The 25,772-nt window shown below is 36.9% G+C and overlaps 1 protein-coding gene across 4 annotated transcripts in view; it reads right to left on the bottom strand.

The window, feature by feature from the left end:
• Window positions 1–5,265: 5,265 nt before the first annotated feature.
• Window positions 5,266–25,772, bottom strand: part of LOC121506150 (inactive dipeptidyl peptidase 10-like) — an 85,648-nt gene continuing 65,141 nt past the window's right edge. For 3 of the 4 annotated variants that reach the window (XM_041781767.1, XM_041781768.1, XM_041781765.1), the window contains exons 9-28: window positions 24,647–24,801; window positions 24,382–24,479; window positions 22,466–22,589; window positions 21,553–21,591; window positions 21,265–21,372; window positions 21,010–21,101; window positions 20,325–20,372; window positions 20,098–20,216; window positions 17,616–17,663; window positions 15,591–15,689; window positions 15,344–15,413; window positions 14,644–14,772; window positions 14,489–14,554; window positions 13,912–13,966; window positions 12,772–12,871; window positions 12,267–12,325; window positions 6,943–7,015; window positions 6,626–6,699; window positions 5,661–5,791; window positions 5,266–5,570 (exon numbers count right to left, since the gene is read on the bottom strand). In XM_041781767.1, coding sequence (XP_041637701.1) covers window positions 5,558–5,570; window positions 5,661–5,791; window positions 6,626–6,699; window positions 6,943–7,015; window positions 12,267–12,325; window positions 12,772–12,871; window positions 13,912–13,966; window positions 14,489–14,554; window positions 14,644–14,772; window positions 15,344–15,413; window positions 15,591–15,689; window positions 17,616–17,663; window positions 20,098–20,216; window positions 20,325–20,372; window positions 21,010–21,101; window positions 21,265–21,372; window positions 21,553–21,591; window positions 22,466–22,589; window positions 24,382–24,479; window positions 24,647–24,801 — 1,700 coding nt within the window. In that variant the 3' untranslated portion in view covers window positions 5,266–5,557. Of the gene's footprint in view, window positions 5,571–5,624; window positions 5,792–6,625; window positions 6,700–6,942; window positions 7,016–12,266; window positions 12,326–12,771; window positions 12,872–13,911; window positions 13,967–14,488; window positions 14,555–14,643; window positions 14,773–15,343; window positions 15,414–15,590; window positions 15,690–17,615; window positions 17,664–20,097; window positions 20,217–20,324; window positions 20,373–21,009; window positions 21,102–21,264; window positions 21,373–21,552; window positions 21,592–22,465; window positions 22,590–24,381; window positions 24,480–24,646; window positions 24,802–25,772 lie in introns of all 4 variants that reach the window. The other variant, XM_041781766.1, reaches the window with a different exon arrangement.

Consider the following 25,772-nt stretch of genomic DNA (forward strand, 5'->3'; position numbering starts at 1 on the left):
ACAAAGAAATTTTCTTGAATACACTGAGTGTAAAGAGATTAAAGTTATTACACAGGAACCTTATTAGAAATGTAAACCTTTTATGTACCTCATACTATATATTGCTGGGTGTGCTGTGAGTGTTGCACCACAAGATGGCAGTGTGGTGTTACTTATCCACTCTAAAGCTAAGCTAGGAGGAATGAAAAAAGGCATGACAAATACACAATATACACTTCTCTTAACATATGAAAAAAATTGGAATATTATGGAAACGTTGCTTAATTTCTCCAGGAATTTATTTCACAATGAAAATATCATATATTCTAGATTGGTTACACCTAAAGTGTGTGTTTTAACTGGATGAGTATAACTTACAGCTAATGAAAATAAAAATCTAGCAAAACATTGGATGTGGCACCTTTTGCACAAAATACTGCATCAATGCAGCATGGCATGGATGCTTTGATGGCTGCCATTAGCACTTCTGTATTGTTGTCTCTCTTCTTCCTCTTGAAAACAACCCAGTAGAGATTCCCTATGGAGTTTAGGTCAGGCAAATTGGATGGTCCAGTCAAGCACAGTATTACCATGGTCAGCAAATCAGTCAATAGTAGTTTTAGCTTCGCTGTGGGCAGGTTCCAGGCATGATGTGCTCTAAAATCTCCTGCACTGACTCTGGACCTGATAAACAAGGGGAACCAAGTATTGAGAATAATGAACATACTTTTATGATGTTTAAAATTTCTGTATAATCCCTTTTTATTGGGGTTATGCAATATTTAACATTCTTAGATATTGGATTTTTGATTTCATAAGCTGTAAACTCATCTAGATAGAAAAACAACAACAAAAAAGGCTTGACAAGTTTTACCTGTCAAGAATATACTGTGTATATATGTTTACAGAAAATAAACAAAGGTTGACATAAAAGATGGGAGACATTTAAAGCATTTGCCTGTTGTTTTCCCAGAGTTCCCCCATTTAAACAGTCATTCTACATAGTTAAAGTTCATATTTGTTGGGCTGATAAATTGCCGTAAATACTCTATAAAAGCAAAGGTAAAAGGTTAAACTTTCTTTTTATACTGCAGAAACTTTGCAGACATTTTCTGCACAGAACCCTCACAAGTAGACTTATTCAAAGAACCAGGTCTTTACTCACAGTCTCTGAAGTTTCTGCTGGACTTCTTCGCCCCTTCCTCAGCGGATGAAGCCTCCATCTTTGGCTCTGTAATTGCTTTGAAGTAATTAAGGCTCAATTTGAGCGGAGACTCAGCAGTGTGTGGACGAGGGATTTATAGAGGTCGGAGAGGACAGAGAGGAAGATAAAGAAAATTTCACACTTTTGCATGACTGGCCAGCAGGCTTTCTCTTACATTGTCCTCTCTATATGGGAGTTAAAAAGGCTCTGAATGTTACACTCCAGGGTTTGAGGAAATCTACAAGGTACTAATATCTTGTGTAAAACCATAGAGGGGTTGGAGGAAATTGCTGTTTGGCAAAAAGGGAAAAACTGATTAAAAAAAATGGATTTGAGGAGTTCAAACATTGAAACTGTTGCACTTGCAGCAAAAAATCCCCAAGGGTTAATACTAATTACACTTTAGTAAAGGATTTACTCATCGTTCCACTCATCCGAAGGAAAATAACATGTCAGAGACTTATAAATGGCTAATTTATTTTTTCTTTAATATTAAAACAGCCAAAAAATACAACAGGTTTTCATAAATTATCCCTTAACCCCATCTTCCCCTTAAAACAAAATAAATTACGTTAAATTCACAGTACCAACCTTGATAGAAACAATAAATATCACTTTGTACAGTGTGTTCCTAAACTGGACTCATAGCAGACGCAACAAAACTTCAAAGAGCTTCATTTGTCATATTTCAAATTAGCTGTTTCAAGGTCTACCAAACACGCATTGACATGATTTCAAAAACAGTTAGGGGGTTAATACAGCTTTCATTTTCCAGTAATCACCACAGTGCCTCTTCATTTTATTTCTAAATTAAACCCCAGGAGCAGAGAAAATTTTTGATAGCTGGAGACAAACAGCATCAAGGACGTTCATCTCTCAGATTGACGACAGAAATCTTTTTAATCTCCCTAAGTCACCATTCTGCCGTAACACTTAATGATGTCTTTTACTGCAAAGCTTTATGGGTAACTCTTCAAACCTAAGTGTTTGTTTTATGTTGAAACAGGAAATAATTTTCAGCACAAAGTGATGCCAAATGAGGAGAAATTGCACTTGAAATAACTTCCGCTTAGACAGTTTAATTGTAAGTCAGAGAAGAAATTATTCAAGCTGATTAAAAAGAACATTTTCCTTAACTTTTCCATCCAGGGACTAAAAAGACAAAGTTGTTTCAAACCGTTTTGGCGACAAGTTTAAATGTAAATATTCCCACAGAGGCTTCACTTTGGCTTTCTAAAAGTGATTTTCTTTTAATTTGCCTGCAGTTAACAGGTCTTAATTTTGAGGAAAAAGCAGATGCAGATTAGAACATCAAAGTCAAAGCGTTGTCTGGTGTGTCTTCCAGAGAATAAAACATTTAAAATGTTTGCTGAACAGAAGACCATTGATCATTCCTGATACATTTCAAATAAAGAATCTAATCGTGGATATTCAACACAGTATCGAGCAGATATGTCACTTGAGATTCAATTCTTCATCTAAGGAAGATTGCACACTAGATGGTTTCGGACAAATTTGCTCCACAATGTATTTGGAACCTCCGCAATCACAAATCTTCAGACTGGGTAGCATCAGCAGCTAGGTGGTGCACACTTTTACAGCTTACAAGCATGGCAGCAAACATAAACACAACTGTGTCTTTAGCCACTACTGAAAAGAAAACAAGCTTGAACAATTAAAAAGATTTTTGAGCCAGATGAGGCTGTTAATTGTCCTCCATATTTGTTTTTTCTTATGATTGACTGTGTGAGTTCTGACATTTGTGGCATCACCACTGAAATCTGTGATTTCACTACCAAATGGTCAAGTGTGTTTGTTCTGAGGGTTTTCATTGAATATTAAAAACTGGTTTAAACTACCCTCATGTCTGTGGTCTCCCACATTTTTAAAAATTGATTAAAGCATGTGAATCATCTAAAGTGTAACCAGCTGGAAACAAATTGTTAGCTGCACTTGAATGCAGATAGAATTTAATGAATCATTGCCAGAACACCACTGGTGGGAAACAGAATGTCATTACAGCTCTTCTTCTTCAAACAGACTGTTTTCCCTGCTGCACAGTGCTTTAAGTGGAAAAATATTAGTGCCGGTACCCCCACTGATCACCTTTTGTCAGTGTCTCAAAATCGCGGGACTCATTTAGCTGAAGTGCAACACAAGATTGGACATTTTTATCAACAAAGAAATAACAAAACAGCCACTTCTAATGTTTCATGTGGATCAAATGCCAAATGTCACACTGGCACTTTTATTAACAGCCAGCTGATCAGTGTCAACGTGGCCATGGAAAACTGCATAAAAATAATAAATGCAGAATTGTAAACAATAAGGCTTCATACTAAAATGAGAAAATAAAATGCTAATTCCCCATTAGACTCAACATTTGGCTGTTTTGGTGTCAGTAAGTGTATTGCTGTTAGTGAGTCACACTGCAGTATCCAAAATAAATACAATCATAAAACTTCTTATGTCATGAATTAATTTTTTGCTTTGTCTAGATCAGGGGTGTCAAACTCAAGGCCCGGGGGCCAAATCTAGCCTGTGAACCATTTAAATGCAGCAAGCGAGATTATCTCATGTTTCTGTTATAACTGGCCCATCAGTATAAAACTGTAAACTTATCCTTGATGATTTAAGATATCCTTGTTAAAACAAAATCTGAAAAAGTTAGGAATAGAAATATTTAAATAAGAAGTCAGGAATTAATTTGTGTTTTAATTCCATACTTTCAATTTTACATCTCACAATTTGGACTCAAAGTTAGGATTTTGACTTTTTATTTCATACCTTGAGCATTTCAACTCATAATTTTGACTTCTCATATAATATTTTTAACTTTAAGATTCTTAACTCTAAATTTTAATTTATATTTTGACCTTTTTAACCAATTGTTTTGTTTTTATCTCATATTTTCAACTCCAATCTTTGACCTCATAATCCCATAGTTTGACCTTTTAGACTCACAATCTGAATCATATTTTGACTCTTAATTTCATGATCAAAATTTGTATTACATATTTTGACCATTTAAACTTATGATTTTGACTTTCTTTTTGATTTATTTGCCTTTAAAAAACATATTTTTCAAGTTCAATTTCATGTGTTGACCGTTTCGAACTAATAAATGTACTTTTCTCAGATTGTGAGCCTTTAAACTTATCTTTTTAACTTTTTAAATGTCAAGATCATTTATTATCAGTGCATAGTTTTATTTTTCATATTTTATTACTGGTGAAATGAGGTTGACAGTTTCTGGATAAAAAGCTGACCCTGTTAGGCCCTCAGGTTAGACCTGAATCTAGAATCCGGCCCCTGCTGTGATTGAGTTGACACCCCTGGTCTAGACTAAATGTAGCGATTCAACAGCCCCCCCTCTCACTGACACCCTCAGTCCCTGCTGAGTTGGTGAACAGGCTTTGCCTCATACCACACATCCAGGCTATTGTATTTGTCTCTGTCAATGAGCCAGTGGTTCTTAGAGCAAAAATACTGCCCGTGATCCTTTGACCAACAGTCTGGCTGTTCACTTTAGATAACACTACTATTATTGAATATTGTTATTGTTGACGTCTTGTTTGGTATCAGCAGGGAGCGTCAGGCTCCAACTACTTACTTACATGCTGCATCCTGGACTCTCCAGGAAAGGTGAATGCTTTTAAGTCTGATAAGTTCACGTGAATTCGACAAACGTCACAGCACATGGGGTGCTTTGTGCCACAGCAATGCATCTAATTAAAAGCTATCACCCATAAAAGCCGTAAGCTGCAGAGGAGACAGAAGAACGTACCAGCAAATGGTTGAGAAGACCCTGTGCGGGAAAAGTCCTGGTATGCTTTGAGATAAAAGTCAGAAGCAGCAGAACTGTGTATCGGTGTGTACTGCCTCACTAAAGCACTGCTGCTGTACCAGAATAGGTCCATAAGTTTTAGACTACACATGTACTTTAACGAGAGAGCAGCCGAGAATCCCAGCTTCAAATTTTATATTTCTATGTGAAATCTGTACGTAGAGATTTTAATCATCATAAAAGGCTTCTTAAACATCTACTAATGTCAGACCAGGCAAAAAAAAACCCTGACAGGTATAGTGAAAAAGGCAGTCTTGTTTCACAAAATGATGAAGAACAAACACATGAATACAGCACAGAAAAATGTGAGTAGCAATCATCTATTCATACTAATGAATCCTCAGAATATAAGTCTACCCCTCCACCAGAATATTCCCACATCATACAGAATTCATGGTAAAATTTTAGTGTTTTATGGGTTAAAAATGCCATCCTGATCCTTAAGACAGAGGCGACAGCAGGGAGTTTCAGCATACTGAAGAGATGAAAGACAGTCTGATATGTGGAGAAGAAGCTTGCTCAGTCCATCAAACGTTTGTGCTACAGGTATAAAAAAAACACACACTCTTCTATTTACCAGGGTCATACACTCACCGAAACAAACAAACTCACACACATGCTGCCTCTCACTCGTCGTCCCGCTTTTCCTGGTCGAGTAATGATGATGCGTCCAGCAGACATCCTCTAAAGTAACCAATTAGGGAGTGAGTGAGCTGAATGCGGCTGCGTTTTGACAGAAAGTGTCCCTCGTCTGGGTAAATCTGAGCAAAAAACAACAATAACAAAAAACACAGGATTTACAAGCGGAAAGGGTAAAACACTATCAATTTTGTCTGCACAAAGACACTTTTTTGAATACATCAATTGATTAGTTGCACACCAGAATAAATCACCAATCTATTTTGACTCCAGTCCACAGAAATGCATGGTTTTGTTGGCGCTTTTAGTAATCGAATGTCCTTAAAATGCTCAGAAAGTAGTTATAAAGTTTGACACACACTGCTCCACAACATAAAAAGCTAACTCCTCCTGCAAATGAAGATCTTTCATAAAGGTCAAAAACCAGAACCTGCGAGTAAGACAGCCAACAAGTGGAGATTTATTGTCAACTTCATCTGTTTGTATGGGTTTCTGTCAAAAACTTTTATTCTGAAGGACCCTTGTTTACAGTTTTCTGAGTTTTTGATGTGTAGTGAGTCCGTTCAATAAAGTTTTATGAGCCAAAGGCAGTACACAAAGTCCTAGAACAGTCAGTAAAAACAACATTAAAAATAAAGAAAATAGCTCCAGGATAAACAGCAGATCAACATTTCCTTCCATTGTTTGGAAAATAAACTTTTTTCTGAATATTAAAATTTTTAACATTTTTTTTTAGGAGAGTTTATTATCTATTCTTTTGGATGATCTGAGTATTCAGAAGCTGTGCATGAGCAAAACACAAAGATTTATGAAGATGAAAAAGCGGGACACATTCAAAAGAAGAAGAATCATTCAGGAGGTTGTTGTGAAATCAGTGTATTTATGACCCTTCCCAAGTCCTAGTTTACGTGGCTTTACATAAATGAAATGCAGTACTGTAAGAGAGTAGTATTTACCTGCATAGTGTAGTTTGCTCCAATCTTTATCAAGTGTTTGATGAGCTCTGCTGAGTGCTGAAAGTGAACATTGGCTGTGGGAGAAAGAAATGATCAGAACATGCAAATAAGTGTCACTGAGGTTAATTCAACTGCTGGATATAAAAGCTCCGGCTCTCAGTGAGGTCAAGTTTTAATACCGTCTACATCAATAACAGGCTCATTGAAAAGGACGCGACCACCAGCTGAACAGACTCACGCCTGCTTTAACCACACTGGTTAGTATGAAAAGGACAGATTACATTTTCAGAAAACTGAGGGGATAAACAAATGTGTACCATCAGCTGTTCCGTGGGCCAGAAACAGAGTTCCTCCCTGCAGACCTTTCATGTCGGACAGCACTTTGGATGCCTGGGTGCACAAACAAAGTCAAATAAAAAGCACATCAGAATTTCTAAACCTCATCTTTGATGCATGTGAAATACTTGGACATTATGGGAGTCTTTATTTTTTGTTCAAGGTTAAATGAGTAGATGGATGCCATGCATAAGCCTGTACTGCTGATTTAAAGCTAGAACATGGAGCTTGTTAGTGTAGCTTAAAGACAGGAAACAGAGGGATACCATCAATGTGCTTATGTAAGAAGGCTGCAAAATTCACCTTTAAGTTGTGCACCATTGATGTTATGGAGAATAAAGAGAAAAGAATAGTTTTATAGAATATAGAATATTACTAACAACCATGAACATCATCCATTTCAAAATAAATAAATAAATAATTCGATGTAGCCCAGAGCTGGTAAGCTTATCTTAGCATAAAGTCCTTCAAGAACACCTTAAATCACAGGCAGGAGCTCTAACTCAGTGGATAACTTCACTCAAGGTGCAAATTTGTCTCACACAAAAAAAAAAACAATTCACCAGAAACATGAGCAAAAGAACTCCAGCAGAGACCACTGGAGTGACGTTTTAAGCACTTCTGCTCTTCATCCTACCTAAGTGATGAGTGCGTAGCCCCCGATTGGTTTAAATTTGCTCATGTGATTACTAACTGGATTACTCACATGAACCTGTACATTGAATTGGCTGTGCATTTGTCACCAGTCTCATGAAGAGCAGCAGTCCTCAAAAGATCACGGCTTTGGTGTGACAGACAATGTGGAAACTGGAGCCCTGCAGCAGGATTTTTGTTTTCTTCATGTTCTTTTTAACTCAGCCGCTGCCCTTCTTGGCTTGGATTTGCATGTTCAGACTTTCCTTTGAAAAATCCAATGACCATTAAGTCCTGCACCATTATCATGCCTGCGCGGCAATAGCCAGGGCCAGAGGCATTATGTTTTTGAGAAATAATTATTCACTAGTGTATCTATTTACCTTGCACTTACTTTGAATTAAAAATAGTCAGTGGTACAGCAGCCCCATTGGCTATAGGTCATTTACAACTCCTTCATTGTCAGACCCCTTAATTCAGCAAGATGAGCATTTGTACTGTTTGCATACTGAACTCTGAAAACTCTTCCACATTTTGCTTCTACCCTGCAACCTCAAACTAAACAATACACAAAGGGTTTTCCTTTGTTCATTTGCCATTTTCTTCTATGATACAGTAACCTCAACTTGGAAACAAAAAAAGTGGTTTATTGTGCCTCAGCCCCTCCTCAAGTGGTGGTCGGTACTCTAAGAAAAGGGTATTTTAAAATATGATTTAAAGGTTTCCTTTACACAGGTAGAATCCAAAAAGACAAACTGGGGCACATGAAACACTTTAGGTAATTTATTCAGGAGTAATTTGGACCAAAAGTGACTCTTTTGCTCTAGTTTGGCTTTGTAACTTAGTAGCATTCAGGTTCCACCAATGTTTGTCATGTTTCTTAATCATGTTTTAGATTAACTTCAAGACACAAGATATCTGCATGCACGTTTCCAAAGTGTATTTCTTGCTCACATTCTAGTGCTTCAAAAACAACATCCTGCAAGTATCTTCAGGCCTTCTTTGATCATTTTTATACACGAGTACATAAAGCAGAACTTTTTCTCCTCATAAGAAATTGCAATTCAATATTAATTCATAATTCACTTGGCTGGGATCAGTTGCTAGACTCCAAAGAGTTATTTATTCCAGTTTTAAACCATGCATATATCCACTTCCATAATGATTTACTGTTGTTCAATTTAGATAAGACAGAACTTTATTAATCCTAAAATAAGTACAGAATTTCAAACCTAGGATCATCTGTTGACTAGACAGCTCATTTTTTCTGTTAGGTTAGGTTTAATCTTCATTTTTGGAGCGACCAGTGCCAGCTGTTCCTACTTGTTTCCAGTATTTATTTGAAGCTAAGCTTACATGCTTTATTCCTAGAATTCAAATAAACATAAATCCTCTCAAAATGAACAAACCTATGCTTTTAATGTTAAAGTAACTCTATGAATATGATCTTCTATTAGTACTGTTTGTGAAATCACAATAATATCCCTGTAAGCAGAAAATAGGGACTTTAAAGGTCATCGAGGGATATTTAGCAAGTGCGCAGGCCTGTTTTGTGTCAAGCTGCACCACAAGAAATGAAATGAAAATGGAGGCAAGAGTATGTTACATTTTTAGATTGCATTTAGATCTGTAGCTTGGGGGGGTTTGGGTTCTTGCTGTTTGATTAAAGGATATCTCAATCTCATCAATCTTTTTTTACCCAGCTGGGATTGAAACAGAAAGCCAAATCAACAAGCGGGCATTTTTAAAACCCATTTCTGTCTCTGAGTCTCACAGGACAGTAAGTGATGGCATCATGCTGATTATCGTCTGATCACATCGTGCCACATTTTCTCCTTTTCTGGATGTCATTTAAAGCAGACCCCCCTTCACAGACCCCCTGCTGTGAGAGTCACAAAAATAGCGTCCTCTGGCCCAGTTAAAGGCAACCCACTTAGGAGGAAAAAACACACTCTGACTGCAACCTTCACTTGGAGGACAATTGTGTAATTTCTCTTTTTTGTACCTCAGCCTCTGGCGTTTTTCATGTCTGTGTGTTTTTTCTTCTCCACTGCAGCAAAGGACAAATATTTTAGAGCTAAAAACTGCTTGAGGCCACCTTTTTCTCTTTTTTGTCTTGTAGAAGAAAACCAAAGCAGTATGTGTTTTATCAAGAGTTGTACGACCTTTACCTTCTCCAAAGCAAAAAGGATTTTGTGGAAAAAATCCATTCTTTAGTGCAATTACTGAAAGAATATTTAAAGCACAAAAAACATTTTCACTGTCAAAAAGAAGAAATAAACTATATCTTTTGTTTTTAGTATTTCATTGTTTAATTTCTCTATTTGAAGCCCTATAATTGTGGTTCTCTAAACAACTGCTAGCACACTTGGTGAAATCTAAATATTTAATTACCTACTAACTTTATCATCATTGTGTATGACTTTATTTCTCTGTTTCCAAAAAACTTTAATATTTAGAGCGGTCTTTCTCAACCCTGCTAAACCAAAGAGCTAAATTGTTTAAAAACAAAACAAAAACACAATCCAAATCATTTTTTCACTGACTGTAGAATTGCTTTTGCTTAAAAATGTGATAAAAGTAGGATTTTTTAACTCAGTTTTTAAATTGCAGTTACTTGCTGAATTCTAAATGTAAATCGTGATTAACTTTATTATATCGTACTGTTTAAAGTACAATAATTTTTACATTTACAAACAATGTTTTCAGTCCATATTAACAATGTGAAGTGGTAATCAAATAGTCAAAGAGATACATTTTATGATGTTGACTCAAATCTAATATTTAAATGAATGAAGCACTGCTACATTAATGTTGTCTGAATGACTCAGATGAAGAAGAAAGCTTAAAAGCTTATTCTCTCAAAACAATATTTAACATTGTTAAATGCAAAAAAAAATATGCAGGAGTGCATGTACAAAATGACTCACTGGCATCTTATGATTCTCAGTTAAAGTGACATTATTTACACTTCACAGAAATTCACATTTAGTTGCTTCTGCTGCGTAAGTAAACCCAGTTAAGGTTAAAAATTAAGATACAAGATTTTCTAAAGGTCCTTTTTCCTGTTCAAGTAATGAAAATAGCTAAAATAACCCATAAAAATGTTTGATATCTCAAGGTGCAGATTTCTTTTGACTAGGGCTGCTAACATTAAGGCATTAACGCTTGTCATTAATCTTGAAACAGTAACACACAAAAAAAAAAAAAAAAAAAAAAAAAAAAGGCAATTTAATCATATGACTAAGTTTGACCACAACTTGCTCCCATAGTCCTCCGGCGCGGATGTTTATGTGCCTGGGGGTGAAGAGGTGAGAGGCTCAGACACAGCCAGCAGTGATGAGTGAGGACACAAACACAGGTCTGCTTAATGGCAATTTTCTCTTAAAAAGCTGGTGAATGCTAGTTAAGATAAAACCAAAATTGTGGGTACATGCTGTAGTGATGAACTGTCTTTACACCAAAGTATAACGAGTCTTAAGTTCCACCTTCAGGCAAAGCACATCTTTGCTAACGTTAGCAAAGACGCTAACAACAACATGGGATCAAGCAATGGTCATACCACTCTCTTCAGCTGCTTCAGGACAGTTTTCTTCTTCAGCTGCTCAGATAAACGCTAAAAAATGCTCCAAAACTTTGAGCAAGTTCTGTTTGTTAACAATATTACTTCAGTGTAGAATACCACAGTGGAATTGGCAAAACTGAAGTTAATTAATGAACTTTATGAGCTGAAGATAGAAAATATGATGTGTTCAGGTAACCTCAGTAAATTAGACGACTGTAGCCTATATGTTATGATGTTTTCAGATGTCACATAAAAATGGGAAAATTTAGTTTTTGACAAGAAACTTCTATAAATACAGTTGTGAATATGTGTTTATATTTGAGGGCTATACAATAGATGTGACAGACTGAATCATAGCTTTTTAACTCAAGCACTACTCAGCTAAGACCACTTGCAGTTTAAATATTTGCCCTTTTTTTGTTTTTCCACCAAACGATAGAAAGTATTGATAGTGGTATCAATAAGGACTTAGATCAGCTCTTTAATGTGCTGTATATAGACTTAAAAGAATAAAAATAAAACAGTTGACGATAACAACCTTTAAAAATCTAAAAACAAAAAAATATACTTAAACTATTTAAAAAATGCTGTGATTAACCATGATTAATCACAGCGTAGTGATGTGATTAATTTGATTAATCTTTCTAATCGAGTAACAGCACTAATTTTGACATTTCCAACCGTTTTTAAAGTGAAATGAAACACTCAAAAATGCTGCAGTGCCCTTATTTTAAATCACTATTTTAACAGGAAGTCAAGCTGCTGCTCACTATGGTGCACCAAAAAGTACAAAATGTTTTTAAACTGCTTTAAAGTTAGTGTGAGCAGTTCAAACCTTGTTAAAAGTTTTAAAGGTTTGTCTTGTATTAAAAAGTTTTTTGAATTCCTTACTTTGAAGTTATTCTAAACAATATGACATTTTTTTCTCTGGGTTGTAACTATAATCTATGTGCGCAAACTGGCTATGACAAAAATCACATTTTTGCTGGTGCTGGGATAACAGGTTCAATGCAGTCTCTGCAATATCTATTTGGTGGCTGAAGAAGATGCAATTTTAGATACTAAAATAAAGACTTCACACAAAGAGTACTGGTAAAAGAAACTCACTGTGTATTTGCTCTTTTCAGTTGATGGTGAACCAAAGTATCTCTCTGAAAGTGCAGATGCTGAAACAAGAGGAAGCAGAACAAACATAAATAAGAAGTTAAATCTACTTTAACACTTGGACATAGACATTTACTTGTTTTTCTGAGAAAATGTCTGCATCATATTTGCTTTTATACATCCAGAAATCCTTCCTTAGCTCTGTCTTTACTTGTTAGAGATACAGAATCCAGAGGGAAAACGACAGTCATAATACAGCAGTGTCTTCTCTGATGTACAGTAACTCCCAGAAATGAAGGAAGCTTTTCATCCTAAAAATTCAATAAGCCTGAATTCCCGAAAGCAGAACCTGAGGATGATTAAAGCCAGACAATGCAGCAAGTAGGATAAAGACATGGGCTCTGCAGCTAGACAGGCAGAAGTAATAAGTATTTCCTCGTCCCTGCTGTGCGTGTTAAAGAAAAAGAAAGAGGAGATGTGAGAGGAGAAGCATAGTGATTTTACTCACCATACATGGACCAGTCAATGATGGGAGCCTGAGCAGCAGCACAGCGGATCAGCTTCTCTGTTGATTTCAGCATCATCAATGTCAGGAAACCTCCATAGTCCTAAAAAAGGAACAAAGTTACTATTATTTTTTTACTTGATGAAACTAAATAAGCCATGGTTTGATGGTTAGACAAGAAATTGTGGCCTTGTACTAAAACCTTTTCTCAATTGTTAATCAAATTATTCAGCCCTTAAAAGATTTCTACAAAGTAATGTCAATTAAAAACTATGAGAGGTAGAATAAGTGATTGCATAAATATTCACCCCTTCAAAGAGACTGCTCTAATTCAACAGAGGTCCACTCAATTGGTTCTAGTAGTCTCACAATCAATAAAATGGAGATCAACTGAGTGCAGTAAAAATGTGTTTGAAGTGATTACAGTACAGATAAATCTGTGTCTGGAAGGTCCAGTTGCTGGTTAATCAGTATTCCCGGCAACCATTACACCATGAAGACAAAAAAACATTCCAAGCAGCTCAGTGAAATGGTTTTTTAAAAGTATAAATCTGGGGATGGTTGCAAAATTTTGAATCCAACTGAAAATCATGGCTACAACAGAAGTGCTGTGTTTGATGCTAGAAGTCTTTTTTTTTCTAAAAATAAGAAATTCCCAAGGAAGTAACAACTGCAAATTCATCCCAGTGTATTAAGAAAATAACAATATGGACAGGCTACTCTTCAAATAGAACTTTAGGTTGACCATGCCAAGAAAATAAGTCATGGTAACCTAGGTAAATACTGTTATGTGCATTAGTGATGCTAGCTTGGTTGTATGCAAACAGAAGGTTCCCAGAGGGAAGGGGATTGGGTTTTAAAAGTTTCAAACATCACACCAGTAAATGAAAATACAAAGGCAAGTTTTTTGTGGTTGTTTAGGGGGCAAATATTATCCTGTTGGTCAGCATCAGGATACAGGGCGCCTGATTCTCTTTAAATTAACTTAAAAAAATGAAATCAAACAAACCCTGCATTCTCCAAATTACCCCCAAGGATTTAAGCATGGCTAAATCTTAATCTACTTTACTGGCTTATAAAAGTACAGATCTATCCAACTGTACAGGTAAAAGGCTGATTTTATTTAAATGCGGGGAGACGAACCTCTCCAAAGACTCCGACTCGAGTGCGATCAATGAATGGCAGCTTCGTCAGGTACCTTGAGAGCACAAAGGAGAAAATGTTTTAACAGGAAAGCTTCATAAGTTACTGTCTCGTTCACATTTTTCCTTTTTTTCTCTCCCACACATGCAGCTGAGACGTTTCAATTCACAGACTGTCAAGACACCAACAGAGAGGAGGTCAAACTTCACAGCCACAGAGGATTACTGACTACACTCCTGTGATGCCTTCACCCATCATGGGAGAAATCCACCAGGAAACAGAAATAAGAAAACCAAGAATGCAGCACCAACCACTGTTTTTCATATCTAAAAATCAGCACATTGAATAACTGGATCAACACTACTGTGATGTTAAGTCACTGGAGAAAAAAGAAAGCAAATTACTCGATACTCAATGTTATTTTAAAGCATTTGGTAACCACAATCCCTAAATCTCTACATGTTCAAAAAAGGCAAAATTAAGTAAACTAACTGACTGACTTCAAATATAAAAACAGGCAAAAAACCTTTCACTGAACTCTAAATTATTCATACAGAAAGAACAAACAGTTACGTACTCCAGAGCTGCAATCTGGTCCTCTGTGTCCACAGTGCCAAGCCCCTGATGGACCTGCTGTAAGATCCTGTGAGGACAGAGGAGTTAGAAATAAGAAATCATGTAAAAAAATATATCAGAAAGTTACCAAATGTGTTGACTGTTTCTGTAAAGTACCTTTGGCCCCTGAAACCAGACCCTCTGCCATCCAGTCGAGCAACAATGACCTGCTCTGATCCCACGAGAACCCATTCCCAGTCTGGCCTGAACTCCTCTGTCACCGCCTGCTCGCCTGGAGAGCTGTCGCTGTGAGAACAACAAACAAATGCATGTTTTTTTATATGTTATATACAGTGCATATTAATTTTCTTTGATTGAATTTTTCAGTTAGAAGTTTTCTGTGATCTTCTGTGTATATCAAACTATACACTTTAAAAGGACAACAAAGTGTCAGCTACAAAACCAAGTAGAATCAGATCAAGTTAAGCCTGTGCCACATGTGGAAATGCCCCAAAAGTAAGTCTATACACTTTCAGTCATGACATGTCATCAACTTGAGGGTTTTGAGGAGTTTACACCATATTACTGTGACATTAGTTCAGGCTTTCTTGTGGTATTACCTGCTGCAACAAGTCACGTCCTATTACAGCACTAAAAATTAAAGATTGACTACATAAAAACTGATTTAAGGGCATTAAAATTGCAGCATAGATGTGCATAAATTGACATTTTTGCTCATGCATTCCTTTTAATTTATGTTGAATTGTAAAAGCCTGTGGTTATGAAGAAGCAAAGCTGTCCTTTCTTTAGAAGCTCACAGCTCTCCAGAGAGAGTAAATGAAAAAGATGTAAATGTAATAAAGAGGTGCGGGCTTACACAATAAGCAGGAGGCCGTAGAGGAAGGACTCAGAGAAGTCAGGAGGATAGATGAGCTTGAGAGGCAGCTCTACGAGGAGGAGGAGGACACACGCATTAACCGAAGGAGAGGTGAAACAGAGGACACATGCACACATGTTATTCGTCCTCTGAGCGGCTCAATTATCATATGAGGATGTGTTATGTTTATAAATTCGATACACACAAACACACATGTATGCAACTGTTAAGTGTGGATAATTTGTACCAAAGTTGTCGTTAGTTATCATGCGGATTTCCGTCTGTATCGTCTTTTTGGTTTCCAGCGCTGACCGCAGAGGGAGGTTGTTCTCCAAGATGAAATATGCTGTGAAATGAGAAAGTACAGAGTTGTTGTCTACTTAAATATCTATTTTTTTCTTAACCTTGGAGTGGAGATAATTGGTCATACATCTACCAAACCAACCAGACATCCTTTTCATATGAAAGCCTACCTGTTGCCCCTCTGGTCAAATAAGGAAAAAACATATGAACTGAACAGAGTCTGCCACCCTTGGAAAGGAAACCTTTGTTATGCAACAGGTACAATCAATACCAATACAATCAATAAAATGTATGCTTTTTTAAATCAACTTTAACACAATGCTTAACTTTATGAGAAAACCACTTCATAGATGAAGTAAGACTTGGTAAGTCTTTACGGGTACATTTTTTCCCTGCAATACTCTGTGCAAAGCTTAACACTTAGGCTGGATACACAACAGACAATTATAGGCAGAAACTTGGGCCTGATTCCTCAATGATCAATGACAGCCTGGCTAAAAGCTTGTTGCAATTGATTATATCCCCCAAAAACCCTCATGTAAATATCAAGCATGGTTGATACTTATGAGTCAAGACTGATTCACCCTGGGTGACTATGGCTCAAGGGAGAGGAAGCTGTCTTCTAACCAGAAAGTCTGGGGTTGTATCTGTGAATTTAGAGTGAATGGGTGTGGATGGGTTCAATATAACCTGTGGTGTTTTTGCCTAAATAGGTGTTTGATCCTCTGATTATCTGAGCGATCTTGTGTCATGGCATCTCCACTTTAGGTCTAGGTGTGCCGTGGGAATTTATACAACCAAACATTATTACAACTATACATCAACTAAAGACACTTTTGAAAGGGCTATTTTGCATGGTAATAAATATGGTGTGTCTTTAGATTTTAGCTTGACCTTGGGTGTGGCTTGGACAAAAAAAAGTTTTAAAACCATTAATCTAGTGTGTGAATTCTGAGGATTATAATGTTCGAAGTTAGTTGAAACTTTCCTAATGTTTGTGGTCTTCCACGCTTTTTTATCTAAGCTTTGAAAATCATCTTGTGTGTAGTCAGCCTTAGCAAAGAATTACATAAGTGTAGGAGCAAGTCAATGTGTCTCCATCGCAAGGATCTGGCTCTAAAATAAGCTCCTGCTGAAAGAACCTTTTAGTTATAAATAAAGTTTTTCTGGGGACTAGCATTTTGGCAGAATACGTTACTATGTTTTGTCTTGTCATATCTGCATGTAGCCCTTAAATGCAACACTTCCTAAACATAACAGGGGTGACTAAGATCAGAACAGTGTGTTTTAAGCCACTGAAACATAATGATTAAAGAAAAATACTTCAGCATGAGTGGCTTCACATCTAAAAGCCTAAAAGCTAATGTTTCTTCTTGGATATAAAAGGCAAGGTGTACTATTAGGTAATACAAACATAAAGACAATATATAGACAACAGGTCACATCAAATATTTAGTGTGTAATCCACTTCAAAGGAAGAGCATGACTCCATCTTTATTTAATAACCACTAATCCATATACAGCAGCAGGAAGACTCCCTACTGTATACTCTACATGTACCATTAAATAATAACATTCCTTTAAATATTTTAAGCTCTTGCTGCAGCATAACTGACATATTTTGAGCACATGAATGGCAGAAAACTTAAATATTTGGTTGTATGAATCGGAACTTTTGACTTTTTGATGTCTTTTCTTTTTCAATATGTTCTGTTTACTTTATCAAAAAAAAAAACAGAGATGAAAAATGTCTGATAAACTTGTGACAAACATTAAACATCTTGTAACATTCAAATCATTTCAATTTGGCCCTGACTCAAATCCAACAGCTGCTGATGTTTTTATACAAATGAGATGATGAGGCTTAATTGCCGCAAATTATTTTCCATTTTAGAACAGAGGCACATCTGCATGTCAACATAAACACAGAAATGATTTCATGTTATAAAGGAGAAAAAATTAAACTTACAGTCCACATCATCAAAACTTAGAAGAAGAACAGCTGGAACTCCAGGACCTGCAAAGGAAGAAAATATACTTTTAAAATTTTGACACACGGAAAGAGTCTAAGTTCAAAAATGTGTCTATTAAAGGGTTGACCATAAAACGTTTTTAAGATGTTGGCAAATTTTCCAATGTGATATAGAGTAAGAAAATAATGATTTTATTGATAGTTCTTTAAAGAAAAAAATACTGTCTTCTGACTTAATCTTTTTATGTGGTTATTGGCCACATGATAATCTATCTGAAATGGGGAATATCTCTTCAATTCTATTTTCTTTATTTAGATGGATTTGTAATAATCGTTAATATATCAAATGACATTAATACATGCTGGATACAACGGCAACAAAAATAGAAGCCCAGACACCCAGTACTGGCTGATTTATTATTTTTGATTTTGCAGGTCAGACAGTGACATCTCCCTCTCTCTCTTTGTTAAAATACAACTGAAGATTATCTAGTTTCTGTCAGGATTAGTAAAAACTCAAAAGGGAAGGACTCAAATGCAAAGGCACAAAAAAACTCTTTAATTAACAAAAAATGCAAAAACCTACAACAAAGGTGCTAACAAAATCAAAACTAAACCTCACCAAAAGAACACGAGGGAAACCCTGAAGAAAGTCACTATAGAATACACACAGGAGAGTCACAGGTAGGCTATGCAGACGAACTGACACAGACACAGGGAGACCCAGAAACTAAATAGACAGGGGGTGATTAGACACTGGGAGACAGGTGAGGCCAATGACACAGGTGAGGGAGAACAAGACACAGGTGAAGGTAATCAGGGTGGAGGGGAAAAACACAAGGGCAGGAAGAAAGCCAGAGGACACACACAAGGAGAAGAAAACTACAAAATAAAACAGGAAACACTGAACAGGAGCACGAGGAACACATGGAGGGAAACGGACAACTTGAAACTAAAACTGGGTAACACAAAGACAAGGGAACACAGGAGGTAGAAAACAAACACAAGGAGCCCAAGCAACTAAAAAATTAACACAACTAAACCCAAACCATGACAGTTTCTGCACTTCCTTATACCACCAATCAATAAATAATGGAGATTTCATTATTATCATTCTCACAGAGGTCACGTTTCGGTCTGTACATTGGTTTTTGGGTCACGGTTCGGTAGGGGTTCAGTTCAATGGTAAACATAGAGTCCCAAATTCATAGGCCTAATTCTAGGTTTGCCTCATTTATTACTTTGAATCTGACCACAGTTAAACATGAAAAAGTAGTAAAACAGATTAAAATAAAAGATGCAAAATAAAAAGCAACACAGAAATTCATGTTCTATTCTCTCCTGAGAGTGATGAATTAATACAATGTGATGATAAAAATAAAATACATGTATTTCAGAGCCTTTAAAGCTATCATAGTTATGTTTTATGTAGATTGCTGTGACGCCATCATGTAGTCAACAGGGTTTTGACGGCTATACACGCATATGTAGAAGTAGAGAACATCTGCTAAAGTGTGTTTTACTTGTGCAAAATCATGACTCATCTTTATCAATGAAGGACCGCAGAATAGCTCATGTAAACACAGGATGGGATGCTGTAACAGAGTCTAAGCAGAGCACTAAAATACACACTTGTAGCTGCTGTTTACTTCTGCACGTTCATGCATGGCCTTTAAAATATATTAGCATCGCTAAAGTCTTTGCTTTCACATGCAGAGGCTTTTTAAAAATAGTGCAGAGAAGTGGAGGAGAGGAAGAAGTGAGTGCTGCTACTGCACCTGTAGTTAATTTCTTCTTCACGTGTTTTGTTTTATCTGGTTCTTCCTCTTCTTGTTTGTTTTTATAACTGGTTAGCTAACACGAGCATCACTGCCACCTATATTGCCAAGTTAAACTGCCATCTACTGTGATTGCTGTTTTTCTCCATTCAGACCACAGACAGTAGAAAAAATACAGACGTATTCATCATGGGACTTTGTGCACTGAAACGTGACGGGACAAATACGACCGTTACACTCAGAGTTTTTGTAAATTGCAATTTTTTTTTTTTATGTTTTATTTTTGGCCTTTTTGCCTTTATTTGATAGGACAGTGGATAGAGTCGGAAACAGGGGAGAGAGCAGGGAGAGACATGCAGGAAATAGTGCCACGGGCTGGATTTGAACCCAGGTCGCCAGCGTACATGGCACGCGCCTTAACCACTTGACTACCTGCGCGCCCCGTAAATTGCAATTTTTGATAATCAAAAACAAAAATTGCCCCATATAAGGACAGCTATTTCAGTTATTGTTGTATGACCGAGGTTTAAATCTCATTAACTTTCTCTAAAATCAAAACAAAGTTTTTAAATCTAGTATTGAGACAACCATTTGTTAGTTCTTTCCATAAAAATAGAGCTTTATTGTATTTGACCATTCAGCTAGAAAATATCAACATCCAATTTTTCTAGTCTGATAAATTCATTTTTTTCTCCTCTTACCTTTACAGTACAGTATGGTGTGTTCAGCATCGGGACTGACATCAGCGTCAAAGTACAAACACTCGTCCTTCAGCCCACAGGTGAGGCATCGCCGTGGAAACAGGCCAAGCGTGGACACTCTATGAGATGAAAAAGAAAGAGGAGTGTAAAAAATTGCATTTACATTGGAGAAAACAGGATCAAAGAGCTTTCAAAATAAACTGTGGTTCAGTCGGAGTGTACTGTACCTGTATAAGTGTCTGTAGTGCGCAGAGTCCTCTGTGCTCATGAAGTATCTGTGAGGAGCAGAGCAGATAAAGTAGGACAAGGTCACAGATCCATTCTACATCTGTCTCCTCCAGTCGCTGCACATGGAGGGTGACCAACCATAAACACTGATTTAAACAGTCATGAACCCTGCAGATCACAAAGCATGTTAAAGAGAACACGGAACAGCTTTCACTGACAATTTTTAATCCTCTGATGGAAAAATGCTGAATATATATAGTAGTGAAAAATTGACTTTATTACTAAGAAAATAGGGCTTCTATTTTAAATCAAGGAAAAAAATGAGCATATTCTATAAAAGTAATTTATTGTATATATTCACTACAATAGGATATGATACACTTTATTGTACTCTAGAGGAAAATGTGTCCTTGACTTGAGGTTCTGCACAAAAACAACTAACAGAGTAATAAATAAGGAGGACAGAAGCAAGAGCAGTTCACATGCAGCAAATCTACAGTGTCATTTTAAATAAAAGAACATGTTATAGGAAATTTATTTGTTTATTTGCCTTTACCATCATGTCACAAAGGCATTTTCAGCTATCAAAGAAAAGGAATATAAAGTTGTTCATGTGTATTATTTATTTTTAAATCTGTATTTTTTGTGGTTTCAGTGGCAAAACAAAGCTTACAACAAACTTACAAGATCTGGTTGTTCTCATCATAAGCTAGGATTTTTGTCACCTCCCAGTCTCCTGACGTTAAGTGTCGAACTTCATCCTGTTCGCTTCGTAACTGAAAGCAAAATCAGTAATAATTAATGAAAAATGAAACAGACAACTTTCTAAATACAGTCCCAAGGTTTTGACACTTAATAGATCACCATTCCCTGCACTTAGAGGGCAGTAATCAGACAAAGATAGGCATTTTATCAAGACTGAAGTGTTCTTTCAGTCACCTTTCTGGTGAACATGGTGATGTGTTGGAAATCTCCCTGACCTCCTTGTTTCACAGGCAGTGTGAGGAAGAATCTGCTCCTGTCTTTGGAGAAGAGTGGCTGCTGTCTCTGTAGACACAAACAGACCTCAGAGGTGACATATTGTATGCATGAATGAGTCCTGATGTGTTCTGCCTCAATAATAGAACGTGTATACCTTCAGCGATAGTAGGGATAGAGATGGATAGATGGCTCTAGAAGTTTTTCTTCTACATATGCAGTTATAAAAATGTCTGTTTTTAGGTTTACCTGTCTGGAAAGCCACGTCTCTGAAGACTCCTCATGTCTCTGAATAAAAGGGGAGAAAACACTCAGTAGATGTTGTACACAACAAAAGTCAAGTTTAGGTTATAGCTCAATTAGAACTGAACTTCACTACTTTCCTCATCCTATGATAAACCCATACTCATCATTCAAGTCCAAAATAGGGCTGCAGGGTTTTCTTTGTCAACTTTCCACTTCAGGCTTTCATAAAGTGCAATTTTCCCTACCTGAGATTTAAAAGAAAACCTGTTTTCTTCACCAATTAGAACACAACATAGTAGTGTCAAACCCAGTGATGGACAACATGGCAACCCCAGAAAAATGGCGCTAATATATCTCAATTGGTGTCCAAGACCACTATGAAACAGAGAGCCTTTCATTCAACATTTAGCACAGATGTCGGGAAAACTGGGATCAAATTTATTGAATAAGGTTGGTGTTATGTATATCCTCATTAACCATTGAGTTTGTTTTCATTTAAAACTGGTATTTATGGATTGTGTTTGAGCTTTTTAACAGATCTCTTTTCTTGCTTTACTTTTGGTACAAACTGCATCCCTCTTGCCTACAGTGAAATCCAAAGGCAGGAGAAAGGATGACTTCAGCTATGCTTAGCATTAATGCTTTTTGACCTTTGGGTCAAAGCCAGGCACAGAAACTGTGGATCATGGGAGGAACATCTGCTCCAGTTTGGGTACAGATGAGGTCTACACATGCAAGAGTAAATCAGTTTCCAGCTGTGTTATCTACGTGTGCCAGTCCAGAATAGAGAAAATTGATTTAATAGGATTGAAGCTAGAGTAACATATCCACATACATTTTAAACACCCAGTTTTAGTTGGACTAAAAATCATTTGACTTTTTCTAACTGCATGTAAACTTTCTGATTGACACTGACCTGCAGACAGACGCCAATGGTGGCGTCGCAAACTGTCAGCAGTGAAGCATTTTGGGGACGGTTGAGCCAGCGCACTGCGAGGTGAGTGTTACTGATCCACTTCACCATTGTGATGTAGAAATCTCTGCAGAGGAAACACACAGAGGAGAGTTAGAATGGGGGCTGTTTTATGTTGTGTTTTGTATTCATTTACATGTCAGGGCTGTACGTTAACTTTTTTTGCCCATAGCACTTGTGCTACAGAGGTTGACAATATTGTAGCACAGAACAAAAAACCTGTAGCATAATATATAAAATGTTTCTTATTGCTCTAAAACCAACATGTAACCAATAGATATTGGTATAGTGATATATGGTTAGTAAGTGAATGTAGTTGAAAAACAAAACCAAAACAGCCTAAATTACAGCTCTCAGTTATTGTCTAACAAAGCAAACAGCCACTCACAGAGAAGAGAGATGCTGACAGTTCATTTCCACATTCAGACACAAAACAAAAGTAAACTGCTGGAAACTGACTAAATTTATAGAAGTGTGGTGCTTGAAAATGAATACAACAATGTGATTTGGAAATCAGACCTTGAGATCAGACAGAGGAGAAAATGAGTTCCATTCATGCTGCTATTTGCTGCTGTAATTCTTTTGTTTGTATTCATCAATTTTTTAACTTTTGGCAGGACCAACAGACAGCTGAAGTCTTTTTCTGTGTTCATCCTATTTACTTAAACATTAGTGTGTTCTACAGACTTAAGTATGTTTATTTGTTCATCATTAAACTGTGTTTCAAGGACTGAAGTGTTAGGTCTATGCATTTATATATTTGTATTGATCGGGTAAGTTTAATTTGTAAACATCCCCATATTGTATAAACCCCAATTCTGTGCATTCCTAGTCAAGATAACAATGAGAGTAAAGTTTTATGTTCTTATGGGGGCCTTTTTGATGGATTTCTTGCAGGCCAATTCAAAAGGACTGAGGGCCACAGTTGGCACACGGGCCATAGTTTGGACACCCCATATTCATTTACTGATACTCAGAGTAATAGGAAAACATGTCTAACATTATTAAAAATTTATTAAACACTGTTAGAGTTTGGTCCATATTGTAGTATCACACTGGGGTCTGATGTTGATAGAGCTAATGTAAATGAACAGAACACTCTTTCTCTCCTACAGTGTAATGATAACATCAGTACTATTGGAGTTAAATGGCAAGTAAAACAAAAAATCTATCAGCAAAACGTGGTCGGTATGTTTAAGAGGAGCGCTGCTTTAATCCAAAGCTTTTTAAGGCACGTAGGCTAGACGATGTTAAAAACGAATATCTCCTAGCTTATCTCCTCGTCCTCTCCAATTACGCACGCATGGTCGCAGTGACAGTGAGTTAGCCGTCAGTGAGAGGACAGAGTGCTCAGTGCTAACTTCTGATTAAAGATTAATGTATAAAACGATGCATTTTCTCTTCACTTATATCGTAGCTGTTGTGTGGTTAACAAGCCATCACGCATCTGAATGTAGCATACAGGTCCAATATGACACGGACAGATGGACAGCAGTGTGTGACGGAGAGATGAGGGAGAGAGAGAGAGACAGGAGCGTGGCCGCTCGAGCACCAGACGCAAAGGATAACGCATGGCGAGAGGAAAAAAACATTCCACTTGAATTAAAATCTACCAGAAACATAATATAAATGGACTGGGCATGAATTTCAAGTTTCAAATCAAAGTGGAATGAAGTTTTTGTGGCAACAAGTATAACCTAAAGCCTTATCTGCGTGCCTGGCATGCACGCACCTCTCTTAATTTGTCATAGCACCAGTGCTATTAGGAGTGTCAACCACTTAGCACAGACCAATTTTCTTGTAGCATTTGCGACATATATGTCGCACTGTACAGCCCTGCATGTGTGTGTGTGTTTCACCTGTGTTTGAGCTGATCTGGAGGCTGCAGCTCCTGAGTGTGTGTTGCTCCAAACAGGTTTACTACTGACAACTTGACAGCAGGGTTAGTCTGACCCGCCTTGAAGCAAAAGACAGAGACAATAACAATCAAATTTTATTATAATATCATTGAAGATGTGAATGCAATCAAAAGGGAGTATAAAATAAAGCAGGAAATAATCATAGGCTTAATAAACTGATATGTTTTTTATATTTTTTTCCACTTGCAATGGAGTCCAGACTCACCATAGGATATGGGTATTGTAATCCTTTCGGATAGGCAGTGCCAGTGAACTGGGGCAGGACCATGTTTGGAACCAGGGTGTCATTCAGGGTGAGAAAGGCTAGTCTTTCTCCATCAGGCGACCACCAGTGAGCCAAGTGTGACTGCAGAACCTCCTCTGAGAAGAAGGCATATATAGAATATAGAACAGTTATATACTGAAGGTTTGTCTTTCTCTTTCAGATTTTATGCACATCTGTTTCTTGATTTATTTCATTCAAAATATTGTTTAAAACAACATAAAGTTTGAGAAGAAAAATAGACTGTTCATGGCAGTTGTGTTGGTTTTTCCTCTGTTGATTCTTTTATGCTTTACTGCCAGCCTATACGATTGGTGAAGTAGCACTTAACACTTCTTCTGCTCTTTCCTTCACTGTCAGAACATCCACCAAATGATTACAATCTAAAGTAAAAGCAAATCGTGGAAATAAAACACACAGCTCGCAGTAAATCAGCAAACACAAATGATTCTATAATGTCTCCCATCAGCCTTGGCCTGTGTTTGTGCTGCTCTCTGTGCAAACTGCAAAGACCATCACATCATTACTGGATTTGTTTACACACAGACTTAATGGATCGTGGAGGCTTGTGGTTGATTTTTCATTGCTGTCCTGTTTAGTTTGTCTGGGCGGCTGGGCTGCATTTTTAATGCAATAGACAAATCTGTGAAAGACTTTCAACAGCTGAACTGAGAATGCAGAGCCTAGACTGAAAATCCTCAACCGATAATCACACAAAGTTTCTTTCTCTGCCTGCTGGCGTCTGAGACTGGAGGAGAAATCTCACAAACTTTCCAAGATGGAGGATGCAGACAGGACCAGAATTGACAAACAAGTTTAGCAATCATCACTGAAAAAATCATCCAAAATAACCTACTTGGTAAGGAAACTTGCACCGTTTGACTTTTTTCTCAATCACTTAAATTAGCATTTGATTATTGAAAAGAATTGCTTACATTCATGTCTTAAATGTTTTTTTTCATGCTCACCAGTGTCAGACATCTATAGCATTTTTTGCAGAATGATAAGTTTAAAGAAGAACAAGAGGAAATTAGTGAGCATTAGAATTTCCACTTCATAAATCATCATT

This window comes from Cheilinus undulatus, linkage group 24 (genome assembly GCF_018320785.1).
Source record: "Cheilinus undulatus linkage group 24, ASM1832078v1, whole genome shotgun sequence".
In the NCBI taxonomy this organism is placed as follows: domain Eukaryota; kingdom Metazoa; phylum Chordata; class Actinopteri; order Labriformes; family Labridae; genus Cheilinus; species Cheilinus undulatus.